Below are 24,353 nucleotides of genomic sequence, written 5' to 3'. Positions count from 1 at the left end.
AGGAACAAGCAGACGGCGTTTACTTTCAGTTTCGTTTTGACTCAAATGAAGTCATCTCACGCTGTCTCTGGGCAGAAAACTATGAGTCATCAGCAAAAACATATTCCTATTATTGATTTATAGGTTTTCAAGGTTTTTATAGGTTTCACATGAAATAATAATGCATTAGATCAACAAATATAAACTAAAAAGCTTAAATTATTCTTTATTGTGTATTTTTATCTTTAATAGCTATATACATACGGTTCATATAAACAAATGCACTGTGGTTGTAAATGACCAACGATTAAAATGTGCAGATTCACAGTGTACGTCTGGTATGACGGGTCAGTGGAAAGAAGGTTCCTTTGAATTCTGACAAACCACAGAAAGGAAGTGAATGTTACAACATTTTACTGATAATATAAAAGTCCATTGCTCATCTTAAGCAGCAATACCACCAGCTCTGCAACAGTGTGCTGAAGCAGCCATTGGCCGGTGAGTCTTTTTTCTTTAAATATAAAACAAAACAGCAAGTGTTGTGAATTTTGATATATAAACCTCAAAGAGATAAAAGAAAGGAAGAAAAAAGTAGTTGTATTACTGGGTAAACAGTGGGTTTTGTGAATCTTTTTTTTTTTTTTGCATGTATTTTTAGTAACGTGTAACAGATGGGCACATTTATTAAATTTAGTGAAAAACTGAGTAACTAAAATAACAGATAATGAGTAATCACCTTTGGGCTTCCTCTATGAGAATTTTAGAAATAGTTTAACAAAACCTCCATAACCTTCATAATACCTGAACATTTGAATGTGATTCCATTCTTATGACAATAATAATAATAATAAATAATTCCAGTTGTCATGTTATAAATATGGGTGGCACAGTGGCACAGCAGGTAGTGTCGCAATCACACAGCTCCAGGGGCCTGGAGGTTGTGGGTTTGATTCCCGCTCTGGGTGACTGTCTGTGAGGAGTTGATGTGTTCTCCCCGTGTCTGTGTGGGTTTCCTCTGGGTGCTCCGGTTTCCTCCCACAGTCCAAAAGGTGGTGGTTTGGCGACTCAAAAAGTGTGTGTGTGTGGTGGCCTGTGACGGACTGGCGCCCCCTCCAGGGTGTATTCCTGCCTTGCGCCCAATGATTCCAGGTAGGCTTTGGACACACTGCGACCCTGAACTGGATAAGCGCTTACAGATAATGAATGAATGTTATAAATATGTAAAGTAAATAAATCATACCTATTCATTACAAGAGCAAACAATTCCTTCTCATGGTTTATTGTAATGTAATGTTTATTTATTGTAATGGAGTTAATATAAAGTTTCTGAAAATGATAAAGACCAAAAAGGATTTCTGATAAAAGTTATATATTCCAAAAAACAAAGCCATGCACTGTTCACTAGTAGATGTTGTAACTCTACAAAATGGAGAAGAATTCTTTTGTTTCACAATGAATAAAACTGACATGTTTTTCTTGTGTGCAAGTTAATGAATCACCATCCTGCATATCACTACTGTCCAATTAAAAACATCTCCATTTTTGGTGATTTTTAGTATTCTACATTATTAGAACACAGCAGCAGTCCTTCACATTATGTGAAATTTTCATGATGAATAAACCAAGAGAAATGCTCCAAAATTACTCTGAATAAAATCTTTTTACATTCACTTCCATTGAAAGTTGAGAAGGATTTTCCTTTCTCTTGTAAAATAATAAGTTTGGGAGATACATTTATTTTTATTGGACAGTGTTAATATGCTAAACTCTTGCACAGAACAGTTTTACTTTACAATAAGTAGACATTGCTGATAACTTAAAGTTTTAATTTATTCAAAATCGCAAGAAGCAATGCATGGAGTATGTAGTGTATATTTATATGGGCAGAAGATTAACTAAATATGAAGTTAATCTGATGTTTTAGGCCTTCACTGTAGGGCCTAAACTATAAGAAACCATTCTTTTCTGGATCTAGTTAGAAAAAATTATCATGTTTATGATCTACATGACAAAGAACCAGAGGATAGTCCAAAGAACGAAAACAAAGCACACTTTCACCAAGATAAAATGCAGTTAGTCTTAATTTTGACCTGATCATTGAGCTCTGATGTAGACGGTGTAACATTCTGAATTTTAAATGTCTGTAATCAAAGTGTAACTCAAAGGTCACACTGAAAACTGATCAGTGGACAAAGATATTTCTGCTTATTTGGTAACAAAACCTTACAGAACATTAATAGATCTACTGATTTCTGTCTCCTTTATAGAACTGAGTCATCATGACTTCAACCCCAATACCAGAAACAACCCTTCCTGAAAATGGCACTGAGAACTATGACACACAAATGGATTCATTGGATATGTTCTATCTAGTGGCCAGTGTGATCATCATTGTCCTGGGTCTTACTGGAAATGGTTTGGTGATCTGGATTGCAGGATTTAAAGTCCGGAAGTCAGTCATCAGCATCTGGTACCTGAGCCTGGCTGTGTCTGACTTCTTGTTCTGCTTGTTCCTTTTCTTCATTGTCTTATGTATGATCACAAGCATCTGGATTTTTGGACCGTTCTTGTGCAATTTCATTTTCTTAAACATTTCCCTAAATCTCTTCTGCAGCATCTTCCTCCTCACCATCATCAGTGTGGACCGTTGTGTGATTGTTATGTTTCCAGTTTGGGCTCAGAATCAGCGCACAGTGAAAAAGGCCTCTATGATAGTTGTTCTAGCTTGGCTCATCTCTGCAATATTTAGTGTTCCAGCACAAATTTTAATTTTTTTTGAAGCTAATAAAACGCTATCCAGTGAGGAATGTGTAGCGAATTATTCTGCAGCAATATCTATATATGAGCTCATTTTTATATTTGTGATCCCGTTCCTGATAATGATTGCTTGTTGTGTCATCATAATACGAAAACTAAAGACCATGCAGATGGTGGCATCCAAAAAGCCTTTCAAGATCATGACGGCACTGAGTGCCACTTTCTTGATCACCTGGTTGCCTTTTCACATATTTACTCTGATGGATATAAACAATGAACAAAATGATTTTTTACAATTTATGAGAGTAATTGGCTTCATTCTCGCCAGTGCTAATAGCTGTCTGAACCCGTTTCTTTATGCGTTCATGGGGAAGGACTTTAAGAGCCAGTTTTATGCAATTCTGTCAAAGATTGAAAATGCAATGGAGGAAGAGGACAACCAGAACATTGACAGAGGGAGAAATCTGACCCACGGACAAAGCCAACATACAACCACCATTTCATCTGTTCTGTGAGAGTAAAAATGTGTCTTTACAAACAGCCACAAATTCATTTCCAACTAATTTTCTAAATGCTTTATTTTTCCTAATGTTTCCTAAATGCTTTATATATTATTATTTAATTAATAATTAATTATTTTATTCATCTTGTTAATCTCCATGTAATATGTAGTGTCTTTACCTGTCCAATTTTAGCTTGGACATGTAGGTCATCATGTTAGATGGCTTTACATATCATATAGCAGAATTAGCTAGAATTAATTATTATTAATGAATTATGCTCATTGACCCGCTATAGGTTCTTGGCTCCGAAATTGAATCTGGACTAGAAGGAATAATTCCGTACAAGAAAGGTGCACACACAACCAAATAACCAAGCATTGGTTTTATCACACAACTGTTTTATTAAATGTAATATCAAATAATGAATATTGATTATACATTCATATAATGAAATGGATTAAAGCAATACATGAGGGAGCAAGGAGATTAATATATGAGGGAATTTCTCTATGATAATTACCCATAATTCAAATTCTAATTCATAATTCTAAAAGGACTATAGTTTACCCCAGCAAAGCATTTGGCACCAACCTCCTGACCTATGAAATAAATGAAACCATGTGAACTTATGTTTCCAAGCAGCATTGTAGACACAGGCCTTGTAGCATTGCAGCAGCAGTCGTTCCTCTTCTCCCATTTGGCCAGAGACACGGTCTTAGATACGGCAACCACTCCGTCAGAGCTGGTGGCGTTCTAAAGGACTTTGTGGGAATTCTCCATCATCGATGATCTGCCTCCTTGTGTGAGACACGTCCATGCAGGTTTCTCCTGAGCCTTTGCTCAGAAGGTCATTCTGAGGGAGCATGTGGCCTTCTTCTCCGTCGCTGATCCTGAAGCTCTTGTCACCACTTTGAGGGTCAGAGGCCTGAGGTCTTCTTTATGCTCTGGGCATGGCATTGAGCTTTGCTGGAGTTAAACTGTAGCTTTCCTTAACTATATCATTTTCTAGTAGAAATAAAAATAAAACTTCAGGATGGAATGTCTAGTCTCTCTTAGCTGAGCTTCCAGGCTGGGAGCAAATTCTTCTTCATTCCACTCCTCCTCTTTCCTTCTCTCTAAATTTTCTTTCCCTGCTCTGGGTTTGTTCTGTCTGGACCCTGCTTGTGGAGCCCAAGACTGTTTAATAATTTTCATTCTTTTACCACCCTCCCTTTGAAAGTTTTTGTAGCCCTCAGTACGATTATCTGAGCCCAAATTTCTCAGCATAGTTTGTAAGCATTCAATGCTGAACCTTGCCACCGGAACAGTTATCCTCCATGTTCAGAAACATTTGGACCTGCAATGGAAAAGAGGCCTAAGAATCAACTTAAGGTAATATGTACATGTTTGTGCAAAATTTACAGCTTGTGTCCATTTTACATTTTTGTTATTTCAGTCACTGAACTCTTCAAACATTTGTTGAAATGTAGCCTTTAGTAGAGAAAGTATTGTTCCTCTCTTCACTCACTCTCCACCTGTTCAAGATCAATCTTTGACAGAAATTCACAGCACTGTTTCTTACAGTCATTCCCATTTAATATATAAATGATAGGGTTAAGGACGAATTGCACAGGAACATTTCAAATCCCAGTCATCTTTGAACATTGAGATGATAAAAAATGGTGTAGAGAGACAGAATAGGCAGTCAGGCACGGCCAGACTCAGGTACCAGGTGCTTTTGACTGACTTCTTCATCTTAAAACTGACAAATCACCAAGCCATTTTCAGCCATACCCAGGATTAAGATGAATACAGTTACCACAGCAATGACAATACAGTCCGTGTCCCAGTCCTATAAACTATCATAAAATTTGTCACTGTGGTGGTACCCTCAAGGGTCCATTTCAGTACCTTCAGTTAGGAAACACGATTGTACCATTTTCTATAATGTTTGTAGATTGTTAAGTTGTTTGTATTGTGAGGTGTTCATACACCATGACTTATATTTTGTTCTTTAATTTTACACAATTCTATCATGAATGCTTTCAAATATTCTTCTTCTCCAGAGAATGGAACCAATCCTTACTCTAAAACCACTGTTGTGACTTTTTAAGGTACATTTACACTGTTTGTACCTTAATGTTCTGGTACGGTACCTTTTTTCTTAGAGTGTAGTCAGGTTGGTATTGTTTGTAGATATTCTGTTTAGCGGCTTCTTCTGAGGCAGCAGTCATAACTAAAACATAGCTCAAAGGCATTATAACATTTCTTGCAAACAGAAGTAAGTGTATAGCAAAGAAAGTAAACTATATTGCACCTTTATTTCTTATGAAGTAATTTCTGGCAGGTTAACCACAAGGTTCTAGGCAGAGCTTTGCCAGTTTATCGTGTCATATTTCAAAATCTCCCACCAATATGAGCTAACCAATCACATTCATCCCCACCTGTTGGCTGGTAGCAAATTACATTTTTTCTTGGCTGCCTCTATAACCATATTGAGTTGTCATTTTTCACAAAAGATTTTTGCTTTTCAATTTAGATTTTATGTGGTTTATATGGAGATGTGTGTGTGTGGTATTGGCACAGCTGAAAGTGTCCAGAGTGGGTGCACCTTAAAGTAGCTGACCTTACACAACTTCACATGATTAATCACTCAGTATAAGGGGGTTCTCAATATATACATATTTATGGAACTTACCAAAAACCTATACCTAAAAAAGTATTTGTAAGTATTAGTGTTTGTTTATAACGAGGTGCCAATGATTTCTCTCCAGCAAAGTTTCTTAATATTTTATTGTTCAGAAGAAGAAACACATAAAAATAAACAGTGTTATGGAGAGGAATTGGTGGCCACCCTAATCATATCCCGTCATGATCCAGCTCTGATTATGACTCGTGTGAATGTGTGTTTGTGCGGAACAGTCAGAAAGGAGAGTATGTCTGTGAGTGCACTCGCACGTGGGGAATTACCTCTGGCTGACTGGGTGGGCTTCGATCCAATTTGGGTAGGCCACTGGCATCCATGAATCACAGTCGTTATTAAAGAACCTTTAAAGAGCCACACCCCAAATTCAGCAGAGGACTGTGATTGGATAGTGAATACTTTTCATTGTGGTATGAGGACAGCACTGTTTTCAGCTGAAATACAATTCCTGCTTTGCATTTGGCTTTGGCACGTTTACATCACCACACAATGGAAAACAATACAGTTGAGCTGATTGCATTTTTAGGTGGGTTGTTTTGAATTCTGACACAAATCCAGCATTTTATCTTTTAAATGGAAATTGACACGTATTGTTTTTTCTGGTAAGAGACAGAGCGATGTTAAATCAATGTAATGAATACTTGCTTTTCATTTTGGCATGTTTAAGTATGTCTGTGCTTAAAAGTAATCTCATGTATATTGCAATTCAGTGTGACGTCTATTTTTGAAGTTCCTCAAAATGTAAAGCAATACAGTTTTGTACGGGTTACATTTCCAGGTGATTGTATTCAATTCTGACACTAATTCAGCGTTTCATTTTTAAATGTGTTGTTTTTCAGTAAAGAGTTCAAGCAACGTGAAAAAAATGGAATTGCGGTTTTGCTTTTCATTTTTGCACGTATTCTGCATGTTAGTATGGAAAAGAAATGATGTGTATGGATTGCATTTCACATTGTAACTATTGCAGTGATTGCTATTCAATTTGGCATTAATTCCTCTCCATGCAGTTGTAGACACAATCTGCATTTATATGTGCATGAGCAGTAGAATCATACACTGCATGTTGGTGTAGATAAGACACAGTCTCCATCATTAAGGACAGCAGAGTTAGACAAAATTCAGTGCATATTTCCTTTCTGAAAGATTCAGAAGATCCAGAATGGCACAGAATTTCCATGCATAGTTTCAATAGCCTGCAATAATATATAAATGGCTGTAGCTGTATCCACTGACTATTCTATTTGTTCTTTTTGTACTTGTACTACTCCTATTCTGTTGTTATTTATGTACTTTGTTTGTAGTATGTGGTTTTCTTGCAATAACCTAAAATCTTGTGTTTAATAATAAAAATTCTTACTTTGTGGTTGGCTGTTTATTGGTTGGTTGGTAGAGTGTTAAATATGTGATGCAAGTCATTTCCGCCTGTTCTGTGGAGGATAGTGAAACATACCCAAGTTTCTGCTCACTACAAACACAGGATTAGCCTTAGACCTGGTCTATTCTGCCTGAATACTTTCTATCTTGTTTAATGTTGTAAAAATACCATTGAGTAAGAATGTCTACAGTAGCAGAAAAGAAATGCTATACACACAAGACTGATGTGCTATACACACAAATCATCCAAAATCTTAAAATAACCTACTGTCTCTACACTCATTTTTGTGATTTATTTTAGCAGGTCATCCTGTTAAAATAATTAGAGTGGACTTGTCCTCAGACCTGATACCAGATCAAATACAAGAAAAAAGCTTTTTATTTTTCTCAAAAGCTTTTGGGGTAAGAATATAACAAAAATAACAAGTGATACACAACAAACTAAAAGTGAACATAAACGGAGAGGAATACACAACTCTGATCCCACCCGAAAAATAGAAAACACAAACTGAAAGAAAATCACAAACTCAGAAATAGAGTTGGTCAGAAAAGCTGGTTCTTCCATGTCAGGCTAGGGCAGAAAGCCCAGGACAAACATGCAACGCCTCAACATGGGGCTGTCTCAGCCTCATATACACCCTATGAGGTTAATCACAACTCAAACCAAACACAAAATAGCAGCAATAGACACATAGAAAGAGAACGGGAAGGGGTGGGGAGTTCCTCTGTTCTGACCCCTCCTTGTTCACACTCTCAGGGCCAGTTTTATATATATGAGTGCTGGGGTACAACACAAATCCTGTACCTGGATGCAAATGCAGTAGATGTCCAAATTGTGGTTGATGGTTAATAACTTTTAATAAATTTTATTTATGTATTTTATTAAAATCTCTGGATAAAAATATAGTTTGTGAAATGATAAAACAAACTACACATATCCCCACTGCATCACAGTATATTATACACCCCATATCCCCAATTTCACCAATCTAGATAGTGATGACTGAAGTTTTTATTTGCAGCATATACTTGTGCCTCTAATTGCAACTTCTTATTGAACAAAACTATATAAAATGACAACTTACCTTTACAGTGCAATTGTTAGAAGTGACATGCATTAAGTAAATATTCATATTCTTCACAGAGGGCCGTGCAATAGCTCCACTTTGGGAACCACTGCTTTAGTGAATGTAAATGAATATGTAAACATGCTTAATATCTCCACTTTTCTGCATATTAAATGCAACATAAATTATTCTTGAGGACTGCTATCCTCATAGCAAACCAAACTCCCCCTTGTGTTTGTTTTCATTCAGAAGCCTTCATGATTTAAGGTGGAACGGTATATTTGTGTAAGAAGCAGACAGACCAAAAGTGCTACTAAACTCAAGTTACAACTGAGTCTCTGTGGTAATTCAAACAGTGATTAAAAACTTACAGACAAGTCAAACTTATGCCACGTACAAACAACAGTCATTTTGTCCCTCAAACACAACCATTCCACTTCAAAAAACTTAGAGCTTCTGAATATTAACAAACCAGAGAGAACAGCAGATGTCCTCTTTAAGTTAAGTAATACATATGAAATGGCAAAAATAAGTCTTAGAAGCTTAAAAGCACCAAAACTATAAGAGCAATGTAGATTTTGCTATTTTTTCCTTAACAGATAAGCAAGTAATTTATGAATGTAAAAGTACAGACGTTTATGGGCAACATGTAAACTAAGTGATTTATGTGTTTTAAATTAATAAAATTAGTTTCCCGAGCAAACAAGGGATGTAAAGACAGTGATTTTGTGTTTAAAAATATTAAATATGGAATAAGAGTTGTTGCATTGGTGATTTTAGCCTTATATAGCCTTATATGCCTGTTTAAGTGGAAATGGAAATTCAGATAGAAACCTGCACAGTGAATAGCTCCTGTATTAGCCTTGACAACTGACTCATGTAAGGTGGAACTAAACCTTTGAATTTGAAAATTGTGAATAATAACCAAACATCTGCCTCATAAAATTGCATTTAAGAAGGAAGGAAGGGAAGAATTGTAAAGAAGATACAAGTCCTTGTCTACAGAAAAATGTAAGATGGAAATTAAAACTAAAATACGAGTCTGATAAATACAGAAAAGTGTACATTGTTTCACTAAAAAAGCTGGCTATACTAACAAAAGGCAAAATGAGAATGACCTACAGACATGAAGAAAACAAATTTCTAGCACAGATGCTTTTCTTATGTTGTGCTGTTTCTGAGCCCAAATAGGAAACATTATAGCCATGCTGTTTTACACTGATGATGATGTGATGATGATGAAAATGGCCATGGACATGAAAATGAAACCTAACTTGCATATGAAACACCCAGATGTCCACAAGTATTTGTCCATATAAACAATGTTAAATTGCAGGAATTTCATACAGTGGTGCTTCAAAAGTCTTGAGAAATAGACCTTTTTTAAAGACTATTAATATAATTTATTACCTACACTTTGTATTATCTTCACAGAAAAGCATAAAATGAAACCAGGCACATGCACAGGTCAGTATGTCCAATGTTGAGCATTGGTTAGAGGGGTAAAAAGCTTCACCCCACTCCCAGCTTTGGATTGTGGAGCAGTGTAAATGTTTGAGCACATTTAATAACTATTTGATAAGAATGAATAGTGTCTGGGATTCCAATCTAATCATCCAACATTAGTATCTAATCTCACTAATGATGTTGTGGCTAAATGCTATCAAATCCAATAAATACTCATCTTATCTGATGTAAAACCTTTGCAGAAGAGTATAGACGGTTACTGCAGCAAAGCAGCAAAGCAAAAAAACTCCCTATTGATATAAGAAATAAAAGATGTAGAGGTGACATTTTCTGAGTAAACATTTTTTTGTTTTGTTTTGTGTCATGTCACAGAAGATGCTGAGTCAGGCAGCACAGGCTTTCTAAATGCATAACTGGCTCAGTTTGCAGCACCAGTTGACATTGTTACTCAAGTATTGCTTTTGATACAGTCCTCACCTGGGTATTGATACTTGTTATCTGAACTGGTTCATCTACTAAATCACAGAAAACAGTTCAGTATCATGTTAGGACACACTTCTTCCACTTCTGTCGTCACTCAGGGGTTCCACAAGGATCAATTTATGGACCTTTGACATTTACCATTTACATTCTTCCCTAGCTGATCAGTGTTGATGGGAACATGATAAAACACAGGAACATAAAGAAATACAAGACTAGAATGGACTTACCCCCTCAAATATGCATTTCCAGAGGCATAAAAGCCAACCCAAGAAAACAGGAAAGAGCTTGAGACTGAGAACCGGAACAACAAGAAAACAATTGCAAAAGTCATAACAAAATAATGAACCAGAGAGGCTAACTCTCTAAGTGTATGGATATTGCAATGGCACAAGAGGGGCAGATGCATTGGACACTGGCACAGGTGAGGCAGATGCACTTGAGCAGGAGGACAGATGCTGCAGTGTTTAGCTAGACTCGAAGAAGTATTAGAAACAAAACCTGAAACTTGAACTAGAATACAGACTCAAAGCATTACTATGAACTTGACTGCAGAAAAGACAAAAAAACTTGGTTGGGAGCAGGAGTCAAAACTGGCACAATCCTGGACTTTGACCAATAAATGTCACTGAAATTTCCTTGCAGCTGCTCCAAGACTGGCTCCCGTTTTCATCAAATCATCCACAGTAGATATTTTTAAGTCATTAATTTATTCATTCATTGTCTGTAACCACTTATCCAGTTCAGGGTTGTGGTGGGTCCGGAGCCTACACAAATCATTTGAATAAATACCGAGTAAATAAAACTTGACTTAAAAATTGTGCAGCAGGTAATGTCACAGTCACACAGCTCCAGGGACCTGGAGGTTGTGGGTTCGACTCCCGCTCCGGGTGACTGTGTCTATGAGGAGTTTGGTGTGTTTTCCCAGTGTCTGCGTGGGTTTCCTCTGCGTGCTCTGGTTTCCTCCCACAGTCCAAAAACACGTTGGTAGGTGAATTGGTGACTCAAAAGTGCCCGTAGGTCTGAATGTGTGAGTGTGTGTCGCCCTGTGAAGGACTGGTGCCCTCTCCAGGGTGTGTTCCTGTGATTTTGGCTAGGCTCCGGACCCACCGTGACCCTGAACTGGATAAGGGGTTAAAACAATGAATGAATTAATGAAATCATTTGTGTATACTTCACAATACTTTACAATTAAAACACATAAATCTCACAGTTATGTGGAATTTACTGATAACAGATTTGTGAGAGTTCAGCTCTTCTGACAGTTTGTTAAAAGGGGAGAAAATTGAAAAATAGAAGAGATCATTGAAGGCTTTGCATTACCAGTGGCCAAAATGTGAAATATTGTGAGGAGCACTGGACTGTAAGTGGTGTCCATGGCAAGTAATGCTTATAGAAAAAAACACACTTATATCCACAGCAAAACAGAATTTATCATCATATTTATTGCATAAATATAACATATATGTTCCCCTTGTGTATGTATTGTGTAACAGCTAATAAATGTTATGACAAACTTCACGTCACGTCATAGCAAAGCCCCTCCCCAAGACCATTGACAAAATTCTGACCCTTTTGAAAACAAGTAACTAACATCAGAGATTTCACAATTCAATGTTTAAAAATAGCATTTATAAATCGTTTTAAGAAAAAGAAGAGAAAAATAAAAACATCAAAAATCTTGTATGAAACCGGTCACAGGATAATACACACTCACCCAGCGCACTCTTACACTTACACCTACGGGCAATTTCACACAAACTGGAAACTGGATCACCCGGAGAAAACCCATGCAAACACAGGGAGAACATACCAAACTGAAAATAAACAGGAAACACTAATATGAATTTAAATATAAACACTAATATTTAAATGATGTGTATTAAAAAAATAAAAATATATAATTTGATACATATACATTAAATATGCTAAAGGCTCTGATGGTACCAGGACAAATAAGGTATTTACAAAGTTAGTTGGAAACAAATGTATGGCTATTTGTAAAGGTGGCAATAAACTGTTTCTTATTTATTTATTTATTTATTTATTTCTCACACAGAACAGATGAAATGGTGGTGGTATGTTGGCTTTATTTGTGGGTCAGAATTGTCCCTCTGTCAATGTTCTGGTTGTCCTCTTCCTCCATTGCATTTTCAATATTTGACAGAATTTTATAAAATTGGTTCTTAAAGTCCTTCCCCATGAACGCATAAAGAAACGGGTTCAGACAGCTATTGGCAATGGAGAGAGTGAAGCCAATTTCTCTTATAATTAGTAGAACTTCATTTTTGTTTTGGTTTATAATCATCAGCGTGTATATGTGATAAGGCAGCCAGCAGATAAAAAAAGTGGCACTCAGTGCCATCATGATCTTGAAAGGCTTTTTGGATTCCACCATCTGCATGGTCTTTAGTTTTCGTTTTATAATGACGCAACAAGCAATCATTATCAGGAATGGGACCACAAAACCAAATATGAAGTCATATATAGGTATTTCTGCAGAATCACTCATTTTACATTTCTCATTGGTCTCATTGGTTACCGTTTTATTCTCAGAGTCAGGGATAATTAGCGCTGGAACATTAAATATTGCAGAGATGAACCAAACTAGAACAACTATCACAAAAGCCTTTTTCACTGTGCGCTGAGTCCAAGCCCAAATTGGAAACATGACAATCACACAACGGTCCACACTGATGATGGTGAGGAGGAAGATGCTGCAGTAGAGATTTAGAGAAATGTTTAAGTAAATTATATTGCACAGGAACGGTCCAAAAATCCAGGTGCCTGTGATTCTATAAAAGACAAAGAAGGGAAGGAAGGAGCAGAACAAGAAGTCGGACACAGCCAGGCTCAGGTACCAGATGCTAATGACTGACTTTCGGACTTTAAATCCTGCAATCCAGATCACCAAAGCATTTCCAGTAAGACCCAGGACAATGATGATCACGCTGGACACTAGGTCGAATATATTCAGTGGACTCATGTATGTGTCATAGCTCTCGGGGCCATTTTCAGGAAAGGTTGTTTCTGTTACTGGGGTTGAAGTCATGATGTCTCAGTTCTATTAAGGAGACAGAAATCAATAGATGTATTAATGTTCTGTAAGGTTTTGTTACCAAATAAGCAGAAATATATTTGTCCACCATTTGCAGAGAAATAATATGTACTAGTGAACACTGCATGGCTTTGTTTTATGGAATATTTAACTATAAATTAATATCTTTATATATGTTTAAAAAAAATAAAAAGACTCACCGACCAATGGCTGCTTCAGCACACTGCTGCAGAGCTGGTAGCATTGTGGCTTAAGATGAGAAATTATCTTTTATATTATCAGTAAAATTTTGTACCATTTATTTCCTTTCTGTGGCGTGTCAGAATTCAAAGGAACTTTCTACACTGTGCCCCTGTAAAAATTGTACACTGCACGCTTTAGTCATTTGTCATATGCACCACAGTTCATTTGTTTAAACAGAGAAGCCTCAGAATGTTTTAAAGTTTGTTTATCACAAGCTTTAACCATTTTCTATTGTTTAGCATCCGAGTGTTCATCTTACGCATGAGCAGTTCTTGTGTTTAGCGTGTGTGTGTGTGTGTGTTTGTGTGTGTGTGTGTGTGTTTGTGTGTGTGTGTTTGTGTTTGTGTGTGTGTTTGTGTGTGTGTGTGTTTAGCGTGTGTGTGTGTGTTTGTGTGTGTGTGTGTGTGTGTTTGTGTTTGTGTGTGTGTGTGTTTGTGTGTGTGTGTGTGTGTGATCTGAGAATATAAGAGCTGTTCCAGAATTTTAGTCAGCAACCAAAAAGTGTTATTTAAATATTATTTAAAAAAGTAACGTAATATACGTTTTCAAGAATCAAAGGTAATTTTGGGATACTGCAATGCCAGATCCTATTTTCTGGAAGACTTTTTTGACAAAGAAATTGCAGCGGAAGTAGCACGGTGGCTCAACAAGTGTCAATGTCCCATAGCTCCTGCGTCCTGTATTGTGAGTTCAGTTCCCACCTTGAGCCACTGTCTGTGAAGAGTTCACCCTGTATCTGCATGGGTTTCCTCCAGTTAGAGAAGTATGAATATTTACTGCTGAGTCATTGTTAGTTGATAAGAGTTGTGAAGCTGAATAAAGACTCTCTGGTGCTGGATGATTGAACCTTAGCATTTGTGCTCATTCTTATAATATCAACCTCAAGATACAAACCGGATTCCAAAAAAGTTGGGACACTAAACAAACTGTGAATAAAAACTGAATGCAGAATTGTCAGTGAACACAATCCACCGTGTCATCCGCCATTACCAGCTGAAACTCTACAGTGCAAAGAGGAAGCCATTTCTAAGCAAGCTCCACAAGCTCAGACGTTTGCACTGGGCCAGGGGTCTTTTAAAATGGAGTGTGGCAAAATGGAAGACTGTTCTGTGGTCAGATGAGTCACGATTTGAAGTTCTTTATGGAACACTGGGACGCCATGTCATCTGGACCAGAGAGGACAAGGATAACCCCAGTTGTTATCAATGCTCTGTTCTGAAGCCTGCATCACTGATGGTATGGGGTTGCATGAGTGTGTGTGGCATGGGCACCTTGCATGTCTGGAAAGGCACCACTAATGCAGAGAACTATGTTCAGGTTCTAGAACAACATATGCTCCCATCTAGATGTCATCTCTTTCAGGGAAGACCCTGCATTTTTCAACAAGATAATGCCAGACCACATTCTGCAGCAATCACAACATCATGGCTACGTAGGAGAAGGATCTGGGTACTGAAATGGCAGCCTGCAGTCCAGATCTTTCACCTGTAGAGAACATTTGGCGCATCATAAAGAGGAAGATGCGACAAGGAAGGCCCAAGACGATTGAACAGTTAGAGGCCTGTATTAGACATGAATGGGAGAGCATTCCTATTTCTAAACTTGAGAAACTGGTCTCCTCTGTCCCCAGACATCTGTTGAGTGTTGTAAGAAGAAGGGGGGATGCCACACAGTGGTAAAAAGTGGCCATGTCCCAACTTTTTGGGGATTTGTTGACGCCATGAAATTTTGAAACAACATATTTTTCTCTTAAAATGATACATTCTCTCAGTTTAAACTTTTGATCTGTGATTTGTGTTCTATTCTGAATAAAATATTAGATATTGGCACCTCCACATCATTGCATTCAGTTTTTATTCACAATTTGTTTAGTGTCCCAACTTTGTTTGTATTACAGTGGCAACAAGGATGGGATCCTCCAAAGAAAGGGGTGATTTTGAGCAAAAACAAGCAAACAAAAAAAAAACAACAACAAAAAAAGTTAAAGGTTGAATACAGACAAGTGAAAAGTGCTGTAAGAAAAAAAGAGCATTGCATCATTTCAGATTGGGCAAATAGCCAAATAAAAGGAAGTGCAGGAGGATTTTGAGTCAAATTTGCAGAGGCTGGAACAGTGGATGATAGCTAATGAAGTGGGGGATGGGAAAAAGGTCAGTGTGTCTCACTATGCCACACAAACCCAGCAGAATCTTGCCAAATGCTTAGTGAAAGATTAGCTTCCCATAACAAGCAAAATTATTAATTTTAAAACAGTAATTTCTGAAGGATTCTGGTTCCAGAAGAGAAATCAGTTAAAAATGAGACATGGCTGATTATATTGTGGCACTAAAGCAGCTTTCAACTAATTGTGATTTAGGAGATCATTTAGATGAAGCACTTTGAGATGATTTTGTTAGTGGACTAAAAGGAGAAGCTATTCGGAGAAAATTGTTGGTGGAACATGCTCTCATTTTCAGAAGTGCCTGTGATATTGCATTGTAAATGAAAACAGTGTTCAAGAACACACTGGACTTTGCAGGAAAAATTAAAGAAACAGAAGCTGTAAATATACTTGCTAGCATGAAGGGAACCAAAAGGTGGTGGAAAAGAAAAAGTAAGGAAGAAAACATAAAATCATCAAGAACACAGACTAAAGCACACCGACCTTGTTATAGTATGGTGTTTTGCCCATACACCACAAATGTGCAAGCTCAAAACAGAAATGTCACCATTGCTTTAAAGTGGGCTCAAGCATGTTGAGGCAAGAAAAAGTCATTACAGACTTAGTATGTTGCTCAAGGAGCACAGTCTGCAGCAATCAGGGGACTGCTGCTGGAGTCAGTGCTTCAAGTGCCACCACAGATCGACGTATCCAGGACATGGGCTACAACTGTCACATTCCTTGTGTCAGGCCACTCATGACTCTGATACAAAGTGGCTTACCTGGGCCAAGGAGAAAAAGGAGTGGACTGTTGCTCAGTGTCCAAAGTTTTATTTTCAGATGAAAGAAAATGTGTATTTCATTTAGAAATCAAGGTCCCAGAGTCTGGAGGAAGAGTGGAGAGGCACACAATCCAAGCTGCTTGAGTCTAGTGTGAAGTTTCCACAATCAGTGATGGTTTGAGGAGCCATGTCATCTGCTGGTGTTGGTCCACTGTGTTATACCAAGTCCAAAGTCAGCGCAGCCGTCTACCAGGAAATTTTAGAGTAATTCATGCTTCCCTCTACTCACAAGCTTTATGGAGATGCAGATTTCATTTTCCAGCAGGATTTGGCACCTGTCAACACTGCAGAAAGTACCAATACTTTGGCCAGCAAACCCGCCCAGCAGCTTTATTCACCTTCAGCCCTAAATGTTACAGGTAAAGTCAAATTCAGGCTGCAGACAATGGCACAGTGGAACGGTTTGCTTTTCAGGTCGAAAGATACCTTAATACGGTGTAATCTTTAAAGAGGTCGGGTGCTATATATATATAATGATGTTATCATTAGTGTAGTGATTTCTGGGAGAAGGGTCTGGCTACAGACATGCACTCACTGCTTCACATGCACCGCCAGTCTATTCATCAGTGCACTCTCAGTCACGGAAACGGAATTATTTTGTGTCTGTTGAGGAATATATTTGTGCTTGATACTCACGGCCGGTGTGAGTGACTACATTGATTAAAGCAGTGTATCGTCTGGTGTGAAATTAGCTTTGCGATCAACGGTATGCAATATTAAATAATAAATAAAAATTGCATTCTCCTGTGTGTCATTCTGGAATGATAAGGGAATTAAGAAAATTACAACCTTGAGTAAATCCTGTCACTCTGCTGAGCAAAGACATATGGCGTACTGTTGGGCTGTAAGACTGACACTGAATGGACATTAGCTTTGTCAGACTGATTGTTGAGAGTACTCGACTCAAGAAAAGTACTCAAGTTTAACAAAACAAAATTGCTTTATTGATAAGAGCTTCGGCTTATAGAGATACACAGCACACACGTGAACTGGGAGCGTTCCAACCTACAGAGAGAGAGAGGGCGCAGGTTACACACTACAAAATGCACTACACTGATAATAATGGGATGAAATAGTGATTATGGTACCTTAAAAAAAACATCCCTACCGCATCGATAAATTCTGTTCTATTAGCAGAAACAGCAAGCCTGAAGCACATTCAATGGAAGCTGTCATCATATATAGCACCAGAAATCACTACACTAATGATATAGTCATCATATATAGCACCAGAACTCTACAAAGATTACACCGTATTAAGATATCCATTGACTCATAAAGAAGAAACTGTGCAGTTCCTGTCATTGTTGCAGAGAGTGCATTTGCATGTGACGTCGCGGAGGCAGAGAGTGCATCTGGCGAGAAGGGTATCTCTGCAGGCCGGAGGCAGCTCCAAGTGGGAGGCCCAGCTCCAAGTGTGTGGTACAGCTCCAATTGGGCCGTAACGCTCCAAGTGGGTGGTACAACTCCAAGTGTGCCGTACAGCTCCAAATGAGCACGGAAAAACATTTTAAGCATGACTCAATCACGTCGCCGGCTTCGAGATATGTAGTTGGCATAAAGGCTCTGGAGATGACCCAGAGGCTAAAGAACCTTTTTATTTGTTTTTAAAAACAGGGCTGATATGGAGCTGTCTCTAAAAGCTTGTGTTGATGAGCAGGGTCTCGGGGTCAATGCGATGTTTGTGGTTATGCCATGCCCCTCACCCCAGAATTTTTAAGGCATGTAAACTGGACTGTAGGGCCCTCACCTCAATTCTTAAGGCACAGATACTAGACTGCAGGGCACCTTGTACACCACAGTTCAGACAATGTGTATAGTTTGATACTTTTAGAAACCTAGGCTGTCTGGTTAACATGCTTTGCGTAAAATGCCCTGCACAAAATAGGTATCCTAGTTATGTTCTTTCTTCTAAAAAAATTCTATAACTAATGCAGCTCAAATTGCTTTGTTTGAGCATTGTTTGGAAGTTTAAGAGAATGTCAGTGAGTTCTTTGGGATATTGTGTTAGATTATTGTGTATTTTGTAGTACAGCTCTATGCCTGCTGACCATGTAATAATTGTTCTGTTTTCAGTGTTAATATTGTAGCTTGCAAACATTGAGTACATTATATGGAGTACATTTTCTGCATTGTGTGATTTACAGACTTGTTTGTGGTTGGCTTAATATGTGAAATTCTTGCAATAAATAAAGAGAATAACCATTTAACTGAGACAACATGTGCTGAGAATGACATGTTTACTTACATACAGGCTACTACTCACTTCCTAACAAGAGACATGACAGTAAATATGGGTTCATCAGCACAGCTCAGTGCTGGGGTGCTATATATTCTTCGCCTGGCATTAGGTTCATGTTTCTCTACTCCAGAGAATCCGATTCTATTGTCAGTGTTTCTCTACAGGGATTAGAGAGGCAGTGTGTGCACATCTGTGTTAGTAACGGTTGCAACTTAATGTAGAATATATTCATTACAAATTTGTCCTCAAATATTTGTACATATGGTGTATTTCTGAAATAAATTAAACTGAATAAATGAACTGTATTAAAATAAATTGATAGCCCTTCAGGCGGCACGGTAGTGCAGCAGGTAGTGTTGCAGTCACACAGCTCCAGGTTGTGGGTTTGAGCCACACTCCATGTGACGGTCTGTGAGGAGTTGAATTAGAAAAGCAGTTTCAGACAATGAATGAATGAATGATAGTCCTTATACAAATTCACATGCACAATCCAGGTAATAATAAAGGGAGGCTTTCTGACAGTCTAAGCCAGTGTTATCCAATTCTGATCCTATTCTACCTGTTCAAACAAACTTGATTCAACTCATTTTGTGAGTAGGATGTTTCAGAACCTGGTTCTGATGCCAAATCAAAGCATATGTGATTCTGAATGCAAAGAGTAATACATAATACTCTACAACAAGGACATACTTCTATAAAGAATCATTTAAAACCATGCAAAGTGTTCAAAAGGCCCAGTGTGTATAACAGAGTTATAGTTGTTCAGTACATAACAACTTAAATGTGTATGTTAATATTTAGTTTTCTTTATAAATGTGCATTTAGCCATAGTTATTTCTCATTGGTTGAAGCTCTGTCACATGAATCACGTTAGTTTCCAGCATCGTCTACTAGGGGAGCAGTTGTTAAGTGCAGCCACCATAGTTCCTTCTCGAGTGTGTTCTGTCCATGTACTCCTTTTGTATTGTAGCGTCCACCGGACGCTTTGAAAAAATGGTCGAGAATAACTTGAATTCTTCCACTTTAATGAACTGAAAGCAGTTACTGTTGGCCGTAACCACGCTAACCAAAAACAGGCTGCTACAACTCTCTCGCTGCTTTTCAACTAACAACAACAATGGTCAAAAGAACTCTGTCTAACTCACTCCCCTCTCTGCACACACACTCCTCCCCTTTTCTCATCCGCCAATCACATGCGTACTGTAATTCACATACATCTGCATTTCACATAGTCCATAACACAGAACGTTATTGCAGGATCGCTACACTGTCCCCCCCCCCTCACTTAGTCTCTCGTCCCGAGAGACTCACATAAAAGTCACTGAGATGGCCCGGGGCCCTTTTCTTTCTCTGGGGCCTCTCGGGGTTGAACACACAGGGCTGCTGCTGAACAGGGAAAGAGTCTTGGGGTGGAGAAGGCTGCGGGGAGTTGAAAGGTGCAACAGTGAGCAGTACTTGGGGAAAAGGCAAAGGTTGTCGATGAGGGTGTGCATCACCTCTGTATGGAGCCAACCTATCCCGATGGAGGGCAACCCCATCTACCCTTAGGCATCAGCTGAACCCTATACACCACCTCACTGATCCTTTCCAGAACTTCACAAGGCCCCACCCAATGACAATCTAACTTTGGGCATCTTCCCTTTTTCCTCTTAGGGCTGTACACACATACCAGATCTCCAGCCCTGAAATCTTTCCCCTTTGCTCTCATGTCATAGTTCCTTTTCTGTCTTATACCCGCTTTCCATAGCTGGTCACGAGCAAAAGCATGAGCTGACTCCATTCGATCCTGGAGTCTCCTTGCATACTCCGGTCCTGGAGGAACTGCTGGTGTTTCTGGAGTTTTGCCAAAAGCCATTTCTGCTGGTATCCGCAGCTCTCGCCAGCATCAGAAGAGCAGGTGTGCATGAAGTGGAGTCCTGTACCGCAGATCGATAAGCCAATAGAACAAGAGGGAGGTGCATATCCCAATCATTCTGATGTTCAGCAGTGAGGATGGCAAGCTGTTTCGCCAGTGTCCTGTTAAATCGCTCAACCAGTCCATCGCTTTGCGGATGTAGTGGGGTGGTCCTACTCTTCTGCATGCCCAGTCACTCACACATAGCAGAGAAGACTCAAAATTTCATCCCTGATCACTGTGAAGGACCTCTGCTGCCCCGAACCTGGAAAACATGCCCTCTATCAGAGCATCTGCAACAGTCCCCGCCTCCTGGTCTTGTATGGCATAGGCCTCTGGCCATTTGGTGAAATAGTCCATAGCAACCAGGACGTAACGGTTGCCCTTGTCTGTGTGGGGGAACGGACCCATTATGTCTACTGCAACTCTTTCCATCGGGGCCCCTACGGTCAACTGTTGGAGATGGGCACGGGACTGGTCTGGAGGGCCTTTGTGAGCAGCACAAGGGTCACACCTGCGACAGAAATCATCAACAGTCGTAGTCGTCGAAGAGTTTTTGAGACTCTAAAGTGTCCTGCTCCTACAGCTCCATGACATGCCTTCAGCACCCCCTCTCTAAGTGCCTTTGGGACCACTACTTGCCACCTCCCCTCTCCGGTGGCTGGCTCTTTCCAGGCCCTCTGGAGCACCCCATCCATCTCCCGGAGGGCTGCAAATTTCTCAAAGAGTCCTTTAGTAGCAGGAGAACAGTGAGCCACCTCATTCCACTGTGGTTTTTGTCCTGATTCCACCCACTGCAGCACTGGTTATAAGTCTGGGTCTCGCTCTACTCTCCACTCCACAGGGTTGTACTCTCCACTCCACAGGGTCAACCACAAGGGTCACTCCACAAGTCAGTGTATCTCCGCCACAAGTGGGGCCACTCTGCTCTTCTGAGCAGAGCTTATTCTCCTGGGCCTCCCTTTTTTCACAATAGCAGCAGTCGTCAGAGGCACAGGGACGTCTGGACATGGCATCTGCATTGGCATGACGAGTCCCTGCTCGGTATTCCACCTGGAAGTAAAACGGTGCCAGTTCTTCCAGCCAGCGTGCGAGTTGGCCCTCCGGCTCTCTGAAGGACATCAACCACTGGAGAGCTGCATGATCAGTCCTGACCGTGAATGGTAGGCCACAGAGATAATACCTGAAGTGTCTTATTGCTCTTACAATTGCGAGAAGTTCCCTGTGTGTGACACAATAGCGACGTTCTGCTTTATTGAACGTCTTACTAAAGTAGGCTACCACTTTCTCCCCCTCTTGACTCACTTGGCTCAGCACCGCTCCCATCCCCACATCACTGTCGTCCGTGTTCAAGACAAATGGCAAGTTGGGGTCTGGAGGTGTGAGAATAGGAGACCTTATCAGTGCTTTTTTTAGACAGATAAAGGCCTGCTCGCACTCTGGTGTCCATGCAAACTCACTGTCCTTCCGTTGTAAGTGGAACAGGGGTGCAGCTATGCAAGAAAACCCACGCACAAACCGCCTGTAGTAGGAGGCCAGTCCAATGAAACTCTTCAGCTCCTTCAGATTCGACGGGGCTGGCCAGTTCTTTACAACCTGCCCTCTCCTCCAGTCTTGTGTCCTAGAAACTCCACTTCCTTCCTCATGAAACAGCACTTGTCAGGGTGGAGTTTCAGGCCCGCTGCAGCTATCCTCTGTAGATTCTGTCGAAGGGACTCCAAAGCGGCCTCGAAGGAGCTCCCATGAACCAGAATGTCATCCAAATAGACTAGACACTCCTTCCTTGGAATGCCGGCCAACACCTTTTCCATCAGCCGTTCGAAAGTAGCTGGGGAGTTGCACAGCCCGAAACAGAGAACACAGAACTGCCATAGCCCTCTACCAGTGCAAAAAGCCGTCTTGGGTTTAACATCCGGACTGAGGGGCACCTGCCAGTACCCACTGCGTAGATCCAATGAGGAGAACCAGGACGAGCCAGACACCAAGTCCAGTGATTCATCGACACGAGGCAGTGGGTATGAGTCTTTCTTGGTTACTCTATTCAACGGCCTGTAGTCCACACAGAATCTCATCTTTTTGCTCTTTTTTTTGTTTACCATCACCACCCCAGAGGCTCAGGGGCTGTCAGATGGCTCAATGATCCCATTCTGTAGCATCTCTTCTACTGCACTGTCCACAGCTGCCTGATGGGCGAGGGGAAGCCGGCGAGGACGCGTTCTGATAGGCTGTGCATCTCCAGTGTCAATTTCGTGCTGCACCAAGTGTGTCAGGCCCACCTCCCCCTCAGTCAGGGCAAAAATGTCTTTAAACTCCCACAGTACTCTCCACAGCTCCTCTTGCTGCTGGGGTTCCAAGTAGTCACAGCTCATCCCCCATATCTTCCGTATTGCCGACATTCTATCTACCCCTCCTCCCTCTGTATTCTGGTCACAGGCCAGAGGAAGCACGTTAGTTGCAGGCTGGGGTGCGGAGAAAGGAAAAGTTGGAGAAGAGGCATGCAAAGATGGAACTAAAGTTTCTGTGGCTCCTGAGATCACAGGGTGGGGGAATTGAATCTGTGTGGGGTGTGTCAGATTAACTGTGGGGCCTCCTGGAAACATCAGTGTGTTCTTTCCCAGGTCCAACACCCCGCGAGCAGCCCTAAGAAAGTCCAGTCCTAGTATGCAAGGGTCTTGGACTGCTGCAACCCATACCCCAAAATTCACTGACTTTTCCCCTACCCGAATAAGGACCTCCCCTCTACCAAGCATGGGGGCTTGCTCCCCAGTCACTGACTTCAGTTTCACAGCAGTAGATTCCAACTCAGTTTCAACTGGAACCAAATCGGGCCGGATCAAGGTCACAGTGGAGCCTGTGTCGACCAGCGCCATGCAGGGAGTGCCTGCCAAGGAGATGGAGACATGGCAACAATTTCCCACATGTGTCCAGCCCACCACTCGCACAGCCTCCGCAATGTCTCTTACTTGTGGGGGAGGTGGAGCCCTGCTCCCCCGATCCCTTACTTGAGCTCCGTCCACTAGAGGTAAGTGGGACACAGGGGCAGGGATCTGCGTCGTCCCATTTACACAGACCCCGGGTCGTTTCCCGGACCCCTTACTTGCTTGGGGCACTGCCTGCTGATGTGACCAACCTGACCACACACCCAGCACACCGACGGGCCACGGCGAGGGTGAGTGCCACCGCGCAGTGGTTGTAGCGACACTGCCTGTATCAGTTCAGTTAACTCAGCAGCCCATGCCAGTTTCTCTTTACCTGCGCTCTCCTGAACCACACCCCTTAAAACAGGCCCAGTCCAGACTTGGTCGCTCCCTGCAGCTGCTCCCACAGCCTCTCTCTCTAAAGCCAATTCCAGCGCCTCCTGCAACGTGTGCGGATGTGCCAGCTGCGTCTGTATGCGTAGTTCCCTGGGAGTTATGGCCCGAATTAACTGGTCTCTGGCTAGCTCACTTTGCACGTCCGCTGACATGTGAGGATAAGCTTTCCTTGTGAGGGTTTCAATCTCATTGTCCAGTGCATGCAATGGCTCCCCGTGTAGTCTTTGTCTGCATAACACTGAACATTATTGCAGGATCACTACAGTATGTTCCGTTTCCCTTCTCTCGGTTGTGTACTGTGAATTTATCT

The 24,353-nt window shown here is 40.6% G+C and overlaps 2 protein-coding genes across 2 annotated transcripts; one reads left to right on the top strand and one right to left on the bottom strand.

Moving 5' to 3' along the window:
• The first annotated feature begins 2,258 nt into the window (after positions 1 to 2,258).
• Positions 2,259 to 3,251, top strand: LOC136677850 (formyl peptide receptor-related sequence 6-like). The gene has a single exon (XM_066655521.1). The coding sequence runs from the start codon at positions 2,259 to 2,261 to the stop codon at positions 3,249 to 3,251; it is 993 nt and encodes a 330-aa protein (XP_066511618.1).
• Positions 3,252 to 12,399: 9,148 nt separating this feature from the next.
• On the bottom strand, positions 12,400 to 13,362 carry LOC136677848 (chemerin-like receptor 1). Its single transcript, XM_066655520.1, has one exon. The coding sequence runs from the start codon at positions 13,360 to 13,362 to the stop codon at positions 12,400 to 12,402; it is 963 nt and encodes a 320-aa protein (XP_066511617.1).
• Positions 13,363 to 24,353: the final 10,991 nt, after the last annotated feature.

This window comes from Hoplias malabaricus, chromosome Y, assembly GCF_029633855.1.
Source record: "Hoplias malabaricus isolate fHopMal1 chromosome Y, fHopMal1.hap1, whole genome shotgun sequence".
NCBI classification, from domain to species: Eukaryota; Metazoa; Chordata; class Actinopteri; order Characiformes; family Erythrinidae; genus Hoplias; species Hoplias malabaricus.
This window is presented reverse-complemented; position numbering and strand designations above follow the sequence as displayed.